Source organism: Vicugna pacos, chromosome 13 (genome assembly GCF_048564905.1).
Source record: "Vicugna pacos chromosome 13, VicPac4, whole genome shotgun sequence".
NCBI lineage: Eukaryota > Metazoa > Chordata > Mammalia > Artiodactyla > Camelidae > Vicugna > Vicugna pacos.
Window position 1 is genome coordinate 5,811,073 of NC_132999.1, and position 18,897 is coordinate 5,829,969.

General features: G+C 36.7%; 1 protein-coding gene across 6 annotated transcripts in view; it reads left to right on the top strand.

Moving 5' to 3' along the window:
- Positions 1-18,897, top strand: part of TTLL7 (tubulin tyrosine ligase like 7) — a 138,636-nt gene that overhangs the window by 42,021 nt on the left and 77,718 nt on the right. For all 6 annotated transcript variants that reach the window (XM_072974109.1, XM_072974105.1, XM_072974107.1 and 3 more), the window contains 6 exons: positions 3,618-3,818; positions 4,029-4,160; positions 8,476-8,597; positions 9,451-9,518; positions 13,782-13,940; positions 17,804-18,020. In XM_072974109.1, the coding sequence (XP_072830210.1) occupies positions 3,794-3,818; positions 4,029-4,160; positions 8,476-8,597; positions 9,451-9,518; positions 13,782-13,940; positions 17,804-18,020 (723 nt within the window). In that variant the 5' untranslated portion in view covers positions 3,618-3,793. The remainder of the gene's footprint in view (positions 1-3,617; positions 3,819-4,028; positions 4,161-8,475; positions 8,598-9,450; positions 9,519-13,781; positions 13,941-17,803; positions 18,021-18,897) is intronic.

The following is an 18,897-nucleotide window of genomic DNA, read 5'->3' on the forward strand; positions in this document are numbered from 1 at the left end:
TTCACACAGAAGAACTTGTGTCTTCGTCTTGTCATTCAGAACACCAGCAATGCTGCCCTCAGGGGTTGACATTCTATAGACTTCAGGGCTGGAAAGAATCAATTCCTTTCTTTTGCGTATTAAGAAATTAAGTCATCTATCTGGTAAATTGCAGACTAAAGGATAAGAATTCTAATTGACTTCTTGTTCAGTGCTCTTTCTACCGTATTATACTTTCATCTAAATGAAATGCAAAATTCGATGGTTTTTGTTAGCAACATGACAACGTTGACACAAACTTTTATCACGTAGACTTGACTTTTTGAGCAGGTACTTCAGGCACGGGGCACTGAAGGGTGTGCATGAAAGTTAGCTGCCCTTAGCTCTGCCCCCAGCTGCCGCAGGCCGCCACGACTCTGCGTATACTCCATGTACTCGCCTACTGTTTTACCCAAATGTAAACTTCTATGTACTTTGCTTTTTTCATTGAAAAATGTGAAAATAACATATTGTAAATGATCTGTATTTGCTTCTCATAGCTCCATAACGCCTCTTCTTACTCCCAGATGCCATTAATTACTTGATTGATTTTTAAATTCATGAAGAAGTGCTTATTAAGCACTGTGTTAGGCACTATTCTAGGCTCTAGGAGTGGAGGGTTGAACAAGATAGAAGAAAACCACTGTTTCCCCAGAGCTTACCTTCTTGGTTTAGGATTGGTGATATGGTGTGGGTACAAATAATGGTCCCTAGGATAGACCAGCAGAGGGAGAAATGAATTTCTTCAGATGTGATCAGAGGAATTTTTAAGGAACAAGTGGAAATTTTTCTGGGTTTTAAGTGATGGGTAGAAATTCAACAGGAAGGACTGGGAAGAAATGGTACTCTATCACAAATGTACTGGACTTATTTTTTTGTTGTTTCAGTCTTCTGTGTCTATTCTTTTGTGTGGTAGCACTTAAAAGTTCTGCATTTAAGGTCACCATTTGCTTGAAATTTTGGTAAGTTGATTCCTTTTGGAAATGGCTTATTTGCAAAATAAAATTATTTATCTTAGAAATCTGTTTCTGTTTATTTCCTAATTCTTTTTTCTCCCAATATATTTAGTTGAACTAGACATGAGGATTTTTATAGATGACTTTTTTCCATTTGACCTTTTTCATACAGTTCAAGAGTTTTCGTCTTTGTTTTACATTTTTCTTACAATTTTATATGTGTATGTTGTAATTAGCTATTATTTGCTTAAGTGCAAGTATGTGCTGACAGCAGAGGTCGTCAGCCTTGGCTGTACACTAGAATCACTCGGAGAGCTTTAAAAATACTGAGCTTAAGCCCCACCTGGGTCTAGGGTGTGGCCTGGACACCAGGATTTTCAAAATCTCCTCCGGTGATTCTGTTGTGCATCCAAACTTAGAAGCCCTTGGCTTAAAGTATTTTGCAGGTAACTGAAACATGCTTTCTCTTTTTGGAAAGTAGGTAACTGTGGCTCATCTGCGTGGTGTGATCAACCTGTCATCTCAAATCTCCTCCTTAGAATAAAGTGAAATGTTTAGATTTGGGATGGCAGAATGAAGTCCTTGAGTTTGTCTGAGCACCTTTATTGTTATTCACCAAACTGTAAATGGAATTAGGTAAAGCAAACCTATGGAGACAATAATTTTAAGGCCTTTGAATTCCTGTGTGGTTAGGGGAAGGGATAACAGTTCTTGCTTTGAGCTCCATACAGATTAAAAGTCATTAGGCTCATGTTTAAGTCAGAAATTAATAAGTGTTTTTACAGACTACGATTATTAACTTATTGTTAGTGCAGTTAGGCAAACATTGTTCTCAAACTCTCGTTGACTTTGTCACCTACTTTCAATGTAATAAATACTCTGTTCTCATAAGAGGGTCTTTGTTTACTCCAGTAACAAGATGTTGGACAAGGACTTGTAGACTCAAATAGTTACCTCCCTGAGGTATCAGAGAACTTCCAGCAAGAAATCAAACTGAACTTTAGACTCCTCCTTTCTTTTATTCTGAAAAACGATCTAGTCTGTTTGCAGCTTGGAATTGGGAGCTGTCATCAGGTTAGGGATGTTTGCTGTGATTTCACTGTTTGCTTTCAAGTATTGTGAATTCCCAGAGTACACCCGTGTCTCACTATCACTGCAGTAGGCTTGCAAACTTCTTCTACGTCTGTATACCATATTAGCACGCTGTCTGAAAGTAGTGGGACTCAGTGAATAGAGCAGATAACCAAACAGAATTGGGTTCAAAGCCTAAGTTTTCTGTTTATTGGCTGTTACCTTGATTTAGTTACCTTATTTAGGCTTAGTTTCTCTATCTGGAAAATTAGGGGAAATAATACCTAAGTTCCAAGTTTGTTAATGAGTTAGAATATTTTAAATTCTTAATATAGTGCCAGCCCACAGCTGGTCTGTAATAAATAATAGTCCCCTAGTTTTGATATTGAATTATTCTAGTAAGAATGATTAAGTTGTAGTTTTTCTTAAATAATGAATCTTATTGATAATAATGATTGTTGGCAGTAATGTGTATGAGAGTTCCATCTGATGTAGCTGCATTTTTAAATATTGCTGACAACCCTGATCATCTCCTGATGGTGGTGTTGCTATCATGCCTTTGTTTATCATGATAGATTTCTTAAAGTTTCATTATGTTTAGAGACATTTTGCAAGAACTCGAAGATTCTTAAAATATGAAGGCAGAAATTAGAAAGTTGATCGTGTAGACTGGGGAGTGTAGCACAGTCCAGGCGTAAACACCTAGGTTCACACACACACACAATGGAAATACAAGTGGAGCAGAATAGAGGCCATATTGGGTGTAGCCACATCTAATTAGTTCATTCATTAAAAAATGTTTATTGTGTTCCTCTGTGTGCCCAGATGAGATCATTGTGGTAATGACTCCTCCCGTTTTCTGCCTTTCACGGTTTTTTTTCAAGGCATAATTCAAATGTAGTCTGTTTTATGAAGCTCCGCCCCATCACCCAACCCAACACACACACACTGCATGAAAGGGAATTAGTGTTTTCTCCGTTCTGTCAGCATGTGACCCCTCCCCTGGCACGAGCACTTATTTCACTGTTTCAGATTAAAAGCGGGGCTGCAGCGTGGTTTCAGGCATTGGGTTAAAGGTTGCATGGGTCATGGTTAAGGGCACTGGTTTTGACATCAGAGAGATGTTATTTTAATCCCCACTTTGTCATTCCTTTCTTTGAAAAGATTTGTCCATTCTGAGCTCAATTTACTTATCTGTTAGATGGGGATAAAAGCTTCTACCTCATAGTTTCGTTGAAAGATTAAGTGGTGTAAGTGGCTTAAGGTAGTAAGTGTTCAATAAATGGCAGTGAGGTATGTTATTTTTATCGTTTGTGTCAGGCATGTTATTCATTGTATGTAAATATGATACATGACTTATATAAAACCCCCTCCTTGAGACTGTTCACTTTTTATAACAAGGAACTATTGCTTGACATTTTGCATAAGGCTTGATAAATTAACAAATATTTGTTGCTTAAATACATTAACATTCACCTGCACTTGGCTTTTTAAAGAGAGTAGTATTGTAATATATCAGGAAAATGTCATAAAAGTTGTTTTGTAAATGATGTTGCTTTAAAATCCCTGCAGGTACCTTCTCATCCCTTAATTTCAGTGTCCTGAAATCCGAGAATTCCACCAAGATAATATGATAGGAACTTTCGGTGATTTGGAGCCATATCCCACTTAGACCGATGCAGGCCTTCCAGACTTCTTGAGAGCTTGGAACAGCAACACACACTGCTTTTAAATCAGCGCAGGCAATAATGCCGTCTCTGCCGCAAGAACGAGGTAAGCAGGTTGCTTTAATCCTGTGACCTATTACATGGATGAATGATAGATCATCACGGCTGATCCTTTTTTAAGAATTAAAAGTTAACTGGGGGCTCTTAAAGTACTAGAATTTATAATTTTGCCTTGTTGGGGGGGGTCCATTTTTGTTCTCTGGTGTGGAATTTTTGTTATTTCAGTGATATTTGGTTGGTTTAATTTCTTTTAAAGTTATTCAGGGACCCTCCCCCCTGGATCTGAATAAAGAATTGCCTTATCAAAGCACAATGAAAAGGAAAGTCAGAAAGAAGAAAAAGAAGGGAACCATTACAGCCAATGTTGCTGGGACAAAGTTTGAAATTGGTAGGTCTCCTCAGAATCATGAGATTTTCATAATTGTTGGAAAAACTAGTTTGATGTTGAAAACAATGTAGAAATTCAGAGAGAGAATTATCTTTTATGCAATAGATTTTTAAATGCCTTATATAGAAGTTTCTTTTTTATGAGATATTTAACACATCAGTAATCAAATAGAAAATCAGTGTCAACTAAAAAGCATTAGTTATTGATAGGATTGGATTAAATATATATGATTTTGATTAATACTTAATTTTTAAATCAAGTATAAAATAATATGAACAATAAAACCCAATGGTTCTAGCTCTAATCTTTAAATATAGATGTGCTTAGGAAAACTGTATTATTCTAAAACATTTGTACTGAGACTCAAATTATGTTTAGTCTGTAACATTCATTACTTTGTAAGTCATTTAAAAAACAGATTCAAATGTTAAATGTAAAATAAAAAGTGAAGAATTAGAGATTCATATTAAACAATGAGAACCTGACTTAAGGAATAGTGTAAAAATGTATTTCTCTCTATGCTTTAAAAATTATTTTGATGATACTGTTGCTTATTATTGATAGGATTTTGGTTTATATGTGTAAACTGTATCTGTAGTGGAGAAAATAACTAAAAAATTAATTGCTTTAAATTAAGATACTTTTGCTCAGCATTGCCCCTCATTATGAATACAAGTACTCAAATAATCTTCCTCTTTTTTAAAAATAACTTTGCATTGAAAGAGTTGAAGAAGATCGTGTGAACCCTTAAGGATACTAATTCCTATTACCCGTTAATCATTGACGGTCACATTTCCATTTACAGTAATTCACCAGAGTTCATCAGCGATCAATGGAACATTTTATTGGAATTGAGGTCCCCCAATATTCAGTTCCATCAAGTGATCCTCAGAGGAAAAACTTGCAGCAAGTTAAGTGGGAGGGGGAGATGTGGAAGGTTTGGGGTTTATTTGCAGGGTATTTTCTAGAGTGAAAAATCTTAGAGGAAGGTGACTGTTGTCAAAGTGACAACTTATCCTCTTGTTTACTTTTAAGGTCCTGGTGGGGTTTAGAAGGAACATTTGTCGAAAGGAGAGTGTTTAAGTGCAGTTCCCTCTCACTTTCCCAGGAGGTTTTCGAAGGGCGGAAGCCACATTAGCGTTCTTCATGCTGGTTCCATAACTGTATGCTGAGCCTGTGCAGCTGTGTTCAGCAAAACTCCTGGCTAGATGAGGCTTAGCGATTTGGATCAGGGGCCGCTGGGAGAATACGGAGCCAAGTATCGGGGAGGAAAAGGGACAATTGGCCACGTGTCTGGGAGAGACAGCTACCTGTTTTCTTCTCATTTAACCTAGTGATATGCAATAGAGTACCTCTTGTAATTTACTGCTCCTTTGACAGGTTGAATTATGTAATGGAAAAAATAATTAAATCAGTTAGAACACCTGTTGTTTTCACCCTCGCTTTGCCTGTTTCCTCACCTAGAATACTTTGACCGTTACTAGCTTTAATATTATTCCTTTTACAACCCTTGACCAAATATTTTCACATCATTACCTTGTTTAACCTTCCAGATAATCCTCTGAAGTAGGTTGCATTACTCCCTTGCTTCCTTTTGTCCTGCCTTTCCTCACTCTAATGGTGAATTTGAAGTGGCTAACAGCCATAAGAAAACAAAGAAGGAAAGATAAAAACAGTAACATAGGATGCACCTTACGGCTGATGAGCATGCAAAATGCGCTCCATGAAATCGTCCAGTTAGAGATGTGCATGGATTTGCCTCTGCGCTTCCTAGCAAGCAGTGCCAAATACCGAAGCGTAATCAGCTGTGGATGCACAGTGCCCAGAGGTGAACCGTGCCGGTTATTCAGAGGAAACGGAATTTTTTCTGTTTCTGAGTCTTGAGAGAAATTTCTCTCATAATTCTTCATGGAGACACACGTGGAATAGTGAACTACATTCTCACCGTCGTCCTATAATTAATACTTTATGAAATTTCACAGTATTATTTTTAAAATGTCCCTCAGGCACAGTTGAAGAAACTGAAGCTCAATGAGGGTTAGCAGCTTACCCGAGGTCACACAGATGGCAAAAGCAGAACTTGAATCTGAATTAATTTGCTTCCAAATGTAGTGTTCGTTCTACTATATCATACTGCCTAAATAAAGTATGAATTGAAATTTAAATTGAGGAACATTAAGGTATCCTCTATGTCTAAAATTTAGAATTGTTGCATGGATTCCTATTTTAAAACCCCTGAACGGCTTCTAAAAGCTCTATGGGTCAAGGCAAAAAAAAAAAAAAATAGGACAAATTTGCAAGAAATGTATTTTTGGTAACTTTCACTAAATGGTGAGAAGAAAGATGGGAGAAAGGGGTACATAAGTATGCAAAGGGAATGTGAGGAAAGTGGCTGGTAAGGTTCTCTCTCTTTTACCAAGAGGGAGTTTGGTTTGATAAGAATTCAATACAGAGGCAGTTATTTTACCTCTTTTTTTTTCCTAAGAGCACTCCTGAAAGACCGGTGTTTAAAAGCATGGCTTTAGGCTTTGGCTGCCAGCCGCCTTCCATGTGGAACTGACACATTTAAGGCATTTCTTTTCTATACCGTGGGGGATGGTATGCTTAAAAAGATGCCAATTGATTTCTAAAATTTCAATTCAAACGAAAATATGATTAAATAGCTTAGATTAAAAAAGTGACAGTTTAATACCCAACACTGTATTTTTCTTTGAAGTGCAACTTTGTCAGCTCTCCAAGCTTCGGCTTTCATAGTGAAACATTTATATGTGACTGACCTGACACATTTGGCCTCGTGACTCTCAAGAAAGAAGGGGTCTTCCCCACCACTGTTACGTAACCTGAATGTTCGCAGCCTCACCCGCTCACGTGTACGTCAACAGCCACATCTTACTAGCGCAGTCTGCGCCCTCCATCCCTGACTGCCACCAGCTCCTTCCTCTCATCGAGGTCTCCCCCGTTATTTCCGAGAGGCCCCAGGGCGGTGTCTTCCACGCACTCAGGAAGAGGCCTGCTCCTGAGCTGCTGGTCTGGCCGTGTCATTGTCTCCTGCTGGGAGCCAGTGAAAGAACTCCTCCGGGCCGTGTCACCATCGTCTGTGCCCTCCCCGTGAGCGCTGGATGACACCAAAGCTCCTGGGCCTGCAGGGCTCCCACGCCGCACGGTGGTCTGTGGCGGACGTGAGAGGAACAGCCCTCTCCCCAGGGCCTGTGTTGTGCCCGGGCCTGGGCCTCCAGAACAAGCCCATGGTTTACCAAGCCTCCCATGGGAGAAAGCAGCTTCACCCCCGGGCCCCTCCCCGACTTCCGCCCTCTCCAGTCACCGTCCTCTTCTTTTGTTCTGCCTGGGTTTAGGCATTATTACATGAAAAGCCCTTTCTCCTCAGCCAGAAAGCAATCAGGCGTCCCCCGGACTTGAGACCAACAGGTGTCTGGTCATCAGTGTCATACTTGAGCCAAGTACATTCAGACAATGAGTCCTTTTTTCCCATTTCTCCCCATATATATGGCAGGAAGAGAAAAACATTTAAAAATAACCATCAGAGCACTGCTATATAGTTACACCATTCTACTAAGACTCCAAATTTTGTTGGAACCCAAAATTTATCCTAAGTATTTGCTGATATTTACTCTAAACTTGAAATTCATTGGAAGAAAAATGTCATCGTGTGAATTGCAATATCCATATCAGAGAGGAGCGCATGAGTAGTTTGTACTAAAAACCAAGATTTTCTCTGAGCATAAACTTTTTCAATAGAATTAGAGGGTTGGGAGCAGATAGGAGGGCCAGTTTCCAAATCTCTACTGTAATTCGGCTTCATTATTTTGTATCCTGAGTCAATATAGCTGACTTGGTTTTAACTGCTAAAAATAATTTGAACTAGGGAGGTGAAAAGTGTAAGATGATGATCAGGGGCTATTTTTACCTTTTCTCTTTTGTACCTAGCCCAAGGTCATGAAGAAGCCATAAAAGTACATTTTTCTGGGCAGAGGTGTTATCTCAGCTCTGTGTGTGTATGTCCCACTGTGCTATGAATAATCACTGAACTCTTTAACGGTGTTGTGTACCTGTTAAATCTCAGAGGACTGAACCTACAGATGTCTGGTGCAACCTGAAAAACAGTTCTCAATTACTGTTGACTATAATATGGCATGAGATAAATTGTTGTAGCTAAAAATGAAGCTATGCTGTAACTAAGAGATATTTTACAAATGAAGGACTATGAGCTAAAATTTGTATATATCAAAATATTTTTGACAATGAATGTATTTCAGAAGCATTTTACTTTTGGTTTAACTTAACTGTTTACTTGCAGTTCGTTTAGTAATAGATGAAATGGGATTTATGAAAACTCCAGATGAGGATGAAACAAGTAACCTTATATGGTGTGATTCTGCTGTTCAGCAGGAGAAGATCGCTGAGCTGCAAAATTACCAGGTGGGAAATTAATCATGACCAATTACTGTCAGTAGGAAAGTTACCAGAATTCCATTATAATTTTCTTTAGATAGGGTTTTTAGTATGTTGGCACATTAAATTTCAGTCTAACTTACTTGAATAGCCTGTTTTGTTGCTGTCCAGTTGTAGTGATCCCTTGCATGAAGACTGCTTCCTTTCAAATTTAACTTTTACCCCCTTTCCATCCTTAAGGAGGAGTTGATAGAAGAACACTCTTCCTGGGTTGTTGCTCTGCATCTTCTGCTTGAAGATGAGCGAGGTGGGATAGGTTGCATAAAGACATCTGAATGCAGAAATCCCATGTAATGTCAGCTGTGTGTAATTTGGCGCATTCTTTTATTTTTAGAACGTAACACAAACTTGTATTAAAAAAATAAAAAGCCGAATACATGGAATTTTAAACAGTTGACATTTTGTATGGTTCTTCTTCATCTGTTAGTATAGGAAGTAATACAAAATTGACTGGGAACAAATAAGTCCATTTTTACCAGTCTTTCTACACTGCTTATCTGTCTGAATATGGTAAATCTAGAATACCAAAAGTAATTTGGACATTGAATTACCAGTTATTCAACAGAGAAAATTGTAACTTTAATGTCCATGTAAATACCTTTTCTGATTTCTTTAAATTCTTGCAATTTTATTCTCTGATTATTCTCTGAATTCTCTAATTCCACAAATTCATTGTAGGTCATTTAACCTTAAATATTTTACATTAATAATTGTCAGTTTACTAAAACATTAAGCTCAAAGGATGAATGTAACTGCATTATAGTATAAATGATCATATTAAGCCAATGAGATTATTAACATTTACCTTTTTATTTTCCAGAGGATCAACCATTTTCCAGGAATGGGGGAGATCTGTAGGAAGGATTTCCTAGCGAGAAATATGACCAAGTAATCTTCATTTTCTTGTAATAGAGAAGACCTTATGTTTGAAATTTACCTTTTGAATATCACGGTGCTATCTTTTACAAGGTTACATTGATTTGAAATGAGCTTTTGACAGAAGAGAGAGAATTTTAGAGCTAGAAGGGTCTTAAAAGTTCTCTGGGTCTATTCCTTCACTTTGCAGAGGAGGTAATTGAGGCTCAGAGACATGCAAATCTTGCACAAAGTCAAACAAATAGTTAACGGCAGAGCTGGAGTAGAATCCTGGTCTCCAAAATGTCAGAGTTCTTTTTACTGCAACTTGCTGTCTCTCTAGCAACATAAATTTTTCTTTTACATATACGAAGTTTTCTGCACATGGCATTCAATGTATACTTACTTATTTTCAGTTAAACTTTGCAGAAATTAATTTGTTGTGTTGTTGCATTGTATCTGGCATATATGTATGTGTGTGTGTTCAGAATACTGGTTCTTGAACATCTAATATGTGCTAGGCACAGTAGTAGGTGTGTATGTGTACACACACATACACATAGACACATGTAATTGTGCCTACCCAGGGATATACATGCACACATATTTATCTCTGAAACCATTATTCAGAGTGATAATCTGCTTTCGTGGGAAAACTGTTAACAGGTACTCAAGTGTGGTAGCGAATATACTGCAGAATTTTTATGCAGTTTATATTTCTGTTGATTAGATTTTTTAAGAAAGTTGACAAATTGAGAAAAAAGTTTAAAAAGAGAACTCTCACAGAGAAATGTTAGGAAATGTGCACGTAATCAAAGAAATATTCGTATGCATTCATGAGAGAGTTTATAATCCATTCACACAGAAGTCTTTTTTTGCATGTCTACGATATGACCTAGAGATGCTATCTTTGAAGTAAACAAGATAATGAATGCCTCGTCCCTGCCTAGAACTCACATTTTAGTAAGGGTGAAAGACTGGTACCCACACTAGTTTGATGCTCTCACAGTAGAGTTAGAGTCTGTGTGTGGTGGTGACTAAGATGATGGGAGAGATTATTTCTGAGGGGACAAGGAAGGATTAAATTCCCAGAAATTTAATGGATATTGAAAAGAGTATAGGATTTCACCCTTTGAGAAGGAGGTAAGGAGATTGTAGGCAAAGACAACAGTGGGAGAAAATATATGGAAACTTAAACCAACATGATATGGTTAGGGGAACGCTAAGCAGTGTTTGTGATTACATAGGATGTTGGGAGCCCAGCCAGAGATGATATGGGAATGAAGTGTCAAGGCCAGACTGTGACTGCCATATCATTATATTTATTTGCCGTGTTTTTCTATTCTATTTTGTTTAATCGTTTAATCATTGGTTCTTTAGTCTCTTTAACTACTCAACAAACATTTGTTTATCCCGAGAGAAATGAGGAGTGATTTAATGGGTCTCCGCAGGGAAGTACCGTGTTTTAGGTCACCTTGGTGGCACTGTAGATTTGGACTCGATGAAGGTAGGACTAGAGGAAGGAAACCCTGGAGGAGATGCTTGTCGATCTAGGTGTGAAATAACGAGCATCTAATAATCCAAAAGAGAGAGAGGAAGAACAAGGAAGAGAAAATAAATCTGAAAGATAAGAAGGTGAGAGAATTTATAGGACTTGAAAACTGCTCTGATGTGAGAATTAAAGGAGAAGGGAGAGAAGTCTCCGAGGAGCCTTCTAGGCTTCTGGTTTAGGATATTGTGTGGATGGTATGATTTATTAACATAGGGATTACAGAAGGGTGGACGTCAGAGGAAAGAGAATTACCTCTGTAACGGTTTGGACATGGGTTGTTTCATTTAAGTCATTTATTTTCATTTGACACATATTCATCAAGTGTCTATTACATGCCAGGCGCTGTGCTGGGCTCTGGGCACACGAGGTGATCCGAAGCAGACTTAGTGGCTTTTACAGCTTTGTCTTGCTACTGTGATGAGTGCTGTGAAGTAGGGGCACATGGTTCTAAATCAGTGCAGGGTGGAGGACTTCTAACTTAGGGAGACATTGGGGCGCTTTCCTGAGGAAGTGATGTAGAAGCTGACATGTGAATGATGAGTCGTGTGCTGGTAGGTAACAGCCTTCTGGGCGAGGAGAATAGCATGAGCCAAGGTCCTGTGGCGTGAGGAAGCGTGAATAGTCAAGATACTGATACAAGGCCAAGTGTAGCTGGAGCAAGAGATTGACGGGGAGTGGGGCTAGCTGAAGGGAGATACTTAAGATTATGATCCTTATCCTAAATGCCGTAGGAGAGGAGGGGGGAGATGAAGTTGCTAATATGACCAGAGGTACATTTTGAAAAGATCATTCTAGCCGCTTTGTAGGGAACAGTCCGTATGACCGGGAGAGGCAAGAGGGTTAAATGTAGAACCATTGGTAGGCTATTGCAAATAGGCAATTTCTTATTCTGTAGAATCCTTGGAAAAAATAATCTATTAGATAAAAAGTTATGACCTAGTTATATCAAAATGAATTACATGTTTAGTATCATTCAGTAAATCTATGACAGAACCATGAACAGAAGTTATTCCAGTATCCCAAATTCTTAAGACTGCTTGTCTCTTTTAAAGCTACATATTGTTACACTAAATGATATGTGCTAGATTACCTAAATGGAATAAAGTATTTTTCCTGAATATATGTGTGCTTGGATTTTTTTCCAAATATATATATGAAAGAATGGTATCATTCACAAATACTTCATGGTTAGTTTTAAAGTATATTGTTCTATTAAAGCTTTAACTTGGTCTAATTGCATATCATTGTTAAAAATATAATAAATACATATAAAGGTGTTGAAAGCAAAAACAAATATATTAGCACTGTTGTTGTGCCTTTTAAGTTTAAATGTGCGTGTGTGTATTTCAGACCAATCAGTGTTAGCCTGTTTTGTACAGAGATTATTTAGCTTGTTGGCTTATTTTGGATTTGACAGGTGGAGCTGGGGATTCTTTCCCTTCTCATAGTGGAAACAACTTTTTTACAGGGTCCTCTTGAAAGAGCACTTGACGTGTGATAACGGCATGACCGTCCAGTTGTGGAAGCCAAGTGGCTGATGTATTCCACACCCTGGTCTTAGAATTTAGGCCCTACTTCTATGCATATTGTACACTATGGCCCTATTTTAGTTTTAACTAATCTCATTTGTGGATAATATCTTCCCATCTGTAAAAGACTTGCATGCATTTATAAAAAGACTTTGGAAACAATCAGATTTTCTTTAATAGATAACATTTAAAATATTTCTAGTAATTAAAAAATTATTACTGGGAATCGATGTGCACAAAATAATTAGCATTTGGATTAATCAAAAGCAAACATTTTGTACCCAGTATTGTATCGGTACTCCTAAGTTATGCTTCAAATAAGCAGCTAATTTGTAGCAAATACAGACATGTCAGGACATACATTGTAACCATGCAACCACATGTTTAGGCAGATGTGGCTCATGTAAACAAAACCTCTTCTGACTTAGTGGCTTCACATGGTTTTCTCAGAAAAGCAGTAAAACTCCAAAAAAACTGGAGTAAAAGCAATCAAAAATTGCTGCCTATGGATGACCCAGTAAACTCCATCTTTTTTTCAATTTTTATTTTTTGTATATATAAATATATATATATATATTTATTTATTTATTGAGGTATAGTCAGTGTAATGCAATCATTATCAAATTACCCAGGACATTTTTCACAGAACTAGAACAAATAATCCTAAAATGTGTATGGAATCACAAAAGACCCAGAATTGCAAAAGCATTATTGAAGGAAAGGAATGGAGCTGGACCAATCATCTTGAAAGAAGCAATATGAATGACATCTGGCCGTGAACCGTACTGACCACCCCCCTCCCTGAGGCAGGGTTAATTAATGACCCCTTCTACAAGTCACCCTGCCTTTGCTGCACCCATCACATTGTATTTAATTAATAGCCTGTATGTAAATTCCTTAGGACAGAGACTGTACCAATCCTCAGTGCTGACACATAGTATATACTCAAATGTTTGATCTGTTAATATGTAAATTAGTACACAGGGCACAAATTCTTGTATGTTTTTTCCACTAATGTATCCCTAGTATATAGAATAGAGCCTAACACATAGTAGGTGCTTGATAAACATTTAAAACAATGAGTCAATGAATGGATCAATAAATGAAGACATGGAGGGAATTTAAATTCTTGTAGTTAAAGTCAGTAACACAGAGAAAGAAAATTTAGATGAATTTGAATAGAAATACTTTTCATATATTGTCTCTGGTTTACAGAATGATCAAGTCCCGACCTCTGGATTATACTTTTGTTCCTCGAACGTGGATCTTTCCTGCTGAATATACACAATTTCAGAATTATATGAAAGAATTGAAGAAAAAAAGAAAGCAGAAAACTTTTATAGTAAAGCCGGCTAATGGTGCAATGGGTCACGGGTACGTATTTTTCTTTGGAATATATAAAAAGGTAAAAAAATTTTCAGAGAAAGAGTAAATGTGCTCATTTGCTCATGATTGAATACTAATATGAAAAAAATAGGTTTCTAACTTGCTTTTTTGGAACTAAATATTTTGTGATCCCCTTTACCCTATCCTTGGCTTTGGTAATTCAATTTAAAAATGTAATCAAGAGGTAGTGAGACTTTAATAGTAGACAACAAAATAGAGAAAAATAAGTGTTTCCCATTTTTTTCTTAAACATAAATTTTGCATTCATAATAATTTTAAAGTAAGCTTGGAGGGGCAGTCCGTTGGTACAATAAGAGCTAAACTGACTTGGAGAAAGAGATGGAAAGGCAGTTATTGTTTTCATCTTAAAACATTCTTAAAGCAAAAATTTATTTTCTTTGCTTTCCAAATAATTTTTTTCTTTATGTAGCCGTGACCTGGGTTGAAAATGAATAGAACACATTTTAGGCTAAAGTCCTGAGAACTAGACATGTTAGTTGAGACTAGATTATATGACTTAATATTCCTGTTTCCTTTGCTTTTTTATGTTAGTTTTCTGCAATGTACTTTTTCAAAGAAAATGTGTCTAAGGCTGCTTTTAATAAAAACACATGAGTCATTTTAACCTTTGATTTAGAATGTTGTGGGGAAAAGACATTTGGAAATGTAGCTGCCAGGTAAAGTATTACTAAACAAATTTTCTTTTAACTCTTAATCATAATTTAATCATTTAATCAAACGTTGTTTTTAACTGTGGTTTAGTAATTGGAAAATTAACAACATGTAGTAGTGGAAATCTTTTTAGTGGAAATTTTTATATTAATTGTTTAATGTAAATTTATTTCACTATATGTTAGTATCAAGGTAAAATTCTTGGTGGGGATAATTGGAGTTTATGTTTTCTCAATATTAATATTAAAAATTAATGTTAAAAATTATATATATTTATTAAATGTTAACACATGGTAAATAACTAATAATCTGAATTGGCTACAGTATTAAAAATAGCTGAAAAAGCATACTGTGCAAACTGTGCTGCCAGCGTTTAGCTGATGTAATGCAGTAGCACTTAGGTAAAGGACATGCTTCTCACCTGTAGAATACACTTATTTCCCTGCTGACCTTCTGTTTAATTGTTCTATCCATTACTGAGAGTGGGGTATTGAAGACTCTAGCTGCAATTATTGAACTGACTATCTCTGCCTTCAGCTTTATCAGTTTTTGCTTTATGTATTTTGGAGCTCCGTTGTGAGGTGCATGTGTTTATTGTTATTATATCTTTTTGATGCATGACTTTCAAAAATCATTAGATTTTTTTGTCTGTCATAATACTTTTGTCTTAAAGTGTGTTTTGTCTGATGCTAGTGTAGCCACTTCAGTTCTCTCTTGGCTACTGTTTGCATGGAATAGCTTTTCTGTCTGTTCACTTTCAGCCTATTCAAGTCTTTGAATATGAAGTGTGGCTTTTATGGACAGCATACAGTTAGGTCATACTTTTTTTTTTAAAAATACATTCTGCCAAACCTTGTCTTTTAATTGAAGAGTTAATCCATTTGTATTTAATGTAATTATTGATAAGGAAAGACTTACCATTTTGCTAATATGTTTTCTATACATCTTAGTTTTTGTAGCTTAGTTCCTCCATTTCTGCCATCTTTTGTATTACGTGTATATTTTCTAGTGTACCATGTTTAATTTCATTGTTGTTTATTTTACTATGTATTTTTTGAGTTATTTTTTTAAATGGTTGCCCTGGAGTTGCAATTAGAATCTCAATTTATAACAACCTAGTTTGGATTAGTATCATTAGTTTTAATAGTAAACAAAAAACCCAACAACTTTACTTCTATATAGCTCTGCCCCCTTCTGTTGTTTTTGTCACAAATTACATCTGTATACATTATAAAAAATACTGTCTTCTGTCCTCCATTATTTCTGATGAGAAATTAGCTCTTTTTCTTAATGAGGATGAGTTGGGTGTGATGAGTGGCTTCAGTCTTGCTACTTTTAAGATTTTCTCTTGGTGTTGACTTTTGATAGTTTGGTTAGAATGAGTCTTATTGTGGCTACTTTGAGTTTATCTTACTTGGCACTTATTAGCCTTCTTGGATGTGTAGGTTAATATTTTAAACCAAACTGGGAGATTTTCAGCCATTAATTCTTTAAATAGTCTTTCAACTCCTTTTTCTTTTCTCCTTCTGAGACTCTCATTATGGCTGTGTTGATATATATTGATGTTGTCCCACAGGACTTTTAAACTCTGTTCATTTTTCTTTATTCTTTTTTCTTTCTGTTCCTCAGGCAAATGTCAATTGATTTATCTTCAAGTTCACTGATTCTTTTTCTGCCTTCCCAAATCATCTGTTTAGCTCCTCTAATGAATTTTTTTGTTTCACTAAGGCTTTGCACCTTCAGAATTTCTCTTTGGTACCCCCTACTCACCACCTTTAAAAAATTACCTGTATCTCTATTGATATTCTCTGTTTGGTGAGATACTATTCCCATGGTTTCCTTCAGTTCTTTGACATTATTTTCTTTAGTTCTTTGAACAAAATTAAAATAGTTGTTTTAAGTAGTTGGTTTGTCTAGGAAGCCAACTGTGTGGGCTTCTTCAGGTATAGTTTCTGTTCATTGATAATTTTTCTATGTATGGGCCATACTTTTTTTTTCTTTGCATGACTCATAATATTTGAAAATTGGACACTTTGAATATTTTAATGTAGCAGCTCTGATGATTATATTCTCCCTCCTCTGAAGGATTTTTTTGCTGCTATTCTAGTTGTTTATTTGCTTAGTGACCTTTCTGAAATAATTTTGTGAAGTCTGTATTTTTTGTTATGTGTGGCCTCTGAAGTTCCTGTTTTGTTAGATCAGTGGTCAGCTAGTAACTGGATGGAAATTTCCTTAAGAACTTGGACCTTGCCCCCCAATATCCCCCAGTCCTTGCAGATGGTGTGTAATGTGTGTGTGTGTGTGTGTGTGTGTGTGTGTGTGTGTGTGTGTATGTGTGTATGTATTGGAGCATGCTTTCAACACTCAACTAGGCAATTTACAACTCTGCCTTAGCCTTTACTTCCTGCTTGTGCAGAACCTGAAGGTTAACCAAGGCGCTTCTCAGCCCTTTCCTTAGCATGCACTTAGTTGTGGGCATGCATATGGCCTTCTAGATTCTCAGAAACATGTCAGGGATTATCAAAACCCTTATTCCCCCCCAAATTCTCATTCCTCAGTCTTTCATCGCAATCACTGCAGTTAGTCTGTTGTTTTCCCCAACTGTTATTTGTTGCCCCAGGCAGCAGGGACTAATACATTTATCTTTAAATGTTTTCAACATTTGTTCCCCAAGTAGCTGCCTCAGCACTGGGAGGATTCCCACTTAGACAAGATAAAAGCAAGCCCTTTGAGATCCTCTGCGGAGCCACCAAACTGATTTAGACAAACAGACAAACGAACAAAACAACCACAATAATAGGTCTGTTCTGCTCCTTTTAGAACCAGGAACTGTACTGGGAACGTGGCTGTTGCTCAAGGCCACTGCTGAGCTGGGGGTTGGGGAGTGATTCCAGAGTAAATTCAAATGCCATGTAACTCTTTTACACAGATTCAGCTGTTTTTGTTTTTGTTTTGTTTTTTGTTACGTGTTTCCTGGTTGGTACAAGCTTCTGGTTAGTTCCCAGGGTTCCAAAAAAGTTGCTTTCTAACAGTATTTTCGTACTATATTTATGTGTGTGTGTGGTGGGACAGACCTTGGAGTTCCCCACTCCACTAATTTCCTCTTGAGTATCGTCTATAACTTTGCAAACGTCTTGACTCATATCCAATTATTCTTTTAATCTTTTCTTTAAACTTAGGATTTCTTTGATAAGAAATGGTGACAAACTTCCATCTCAGGATCATTTGATTGTTCAAGAATACATAGAAAAGCCTTTCCTAATGGAAGGTTACAAGTTTGATTTACGGATTTATATTCTGGTAACATCGTGTGACCCACTAAAAATTTTTCTCTACCATGATGGACTCGTGCGAATGGGAACCGAGAAGTACATTCCACCGAATGAGTCCAATTTGGTAAGTGATACGAGACGGAACCTATGGTTTTATCCATCTGTTCAACATCTATTGTTAAAAAACACCCGTTGTCTATAAACGTTAAAAGAACAAAATTCCTCTTCTCAGGTTTTTATAGTCTAGAAGACTGGTATACATAAACAAGGCTGCCTCTAATTTATAGAGAACTTTGTGAAAATTAGAAAAAAAAAGTGTCTGCTGCTCCAGGCAGGTTACTTAGGAAAAGGCACCCCCTCTAGGAGCTGCAGCACAGGGATGGGTTTCTGAGTACGTATGTGCACGTAGTGGTCCTGGATAGAAATGACTTATACAGAAATAGAACCTAAAAAGAATACGCCATTGAGAAGTGCAGGTAAAGGTTATGGAACAGTGTAAGCATAGTTTGTGTTCGACTCCTCATGGCAGAGGTGGTATTGGAGCAGGCTTTGTATAAAAAGTATCATTTAAATGTACAGAATGTGATAGAAAGTACATGGAACAGAGAGAGCAAAACTTATCAGAAAGTAGAGTTACTAATTTTTGTTGGAACAAAATGGAAGATTGTAAATTTACATCGACCAATTGTGAAGTAGAGACATAAATTTGCATTTTTGGTGTGTGTTTTTGACTCTATTAAATGGAGATTTTTGTATTTTTCCATTAAGGTTACCTTTGTGCAGCCTTAACATATTGATGAAAGTCATATATGTTATGACGATCAAGCTATAATTTATCATGAAAATCATAACTGCAATTTATAGCTTAAAAAACACAAACTGTGGTTTATTATCCATACTTAAAAGTTTAAATACCCTTTAACTCTATTTTTGGATTTACTAACTATAGTAAAAATTACAATTAATTAGGATTGTTTCCCATTTTGTCAAAGGCCTGGTTT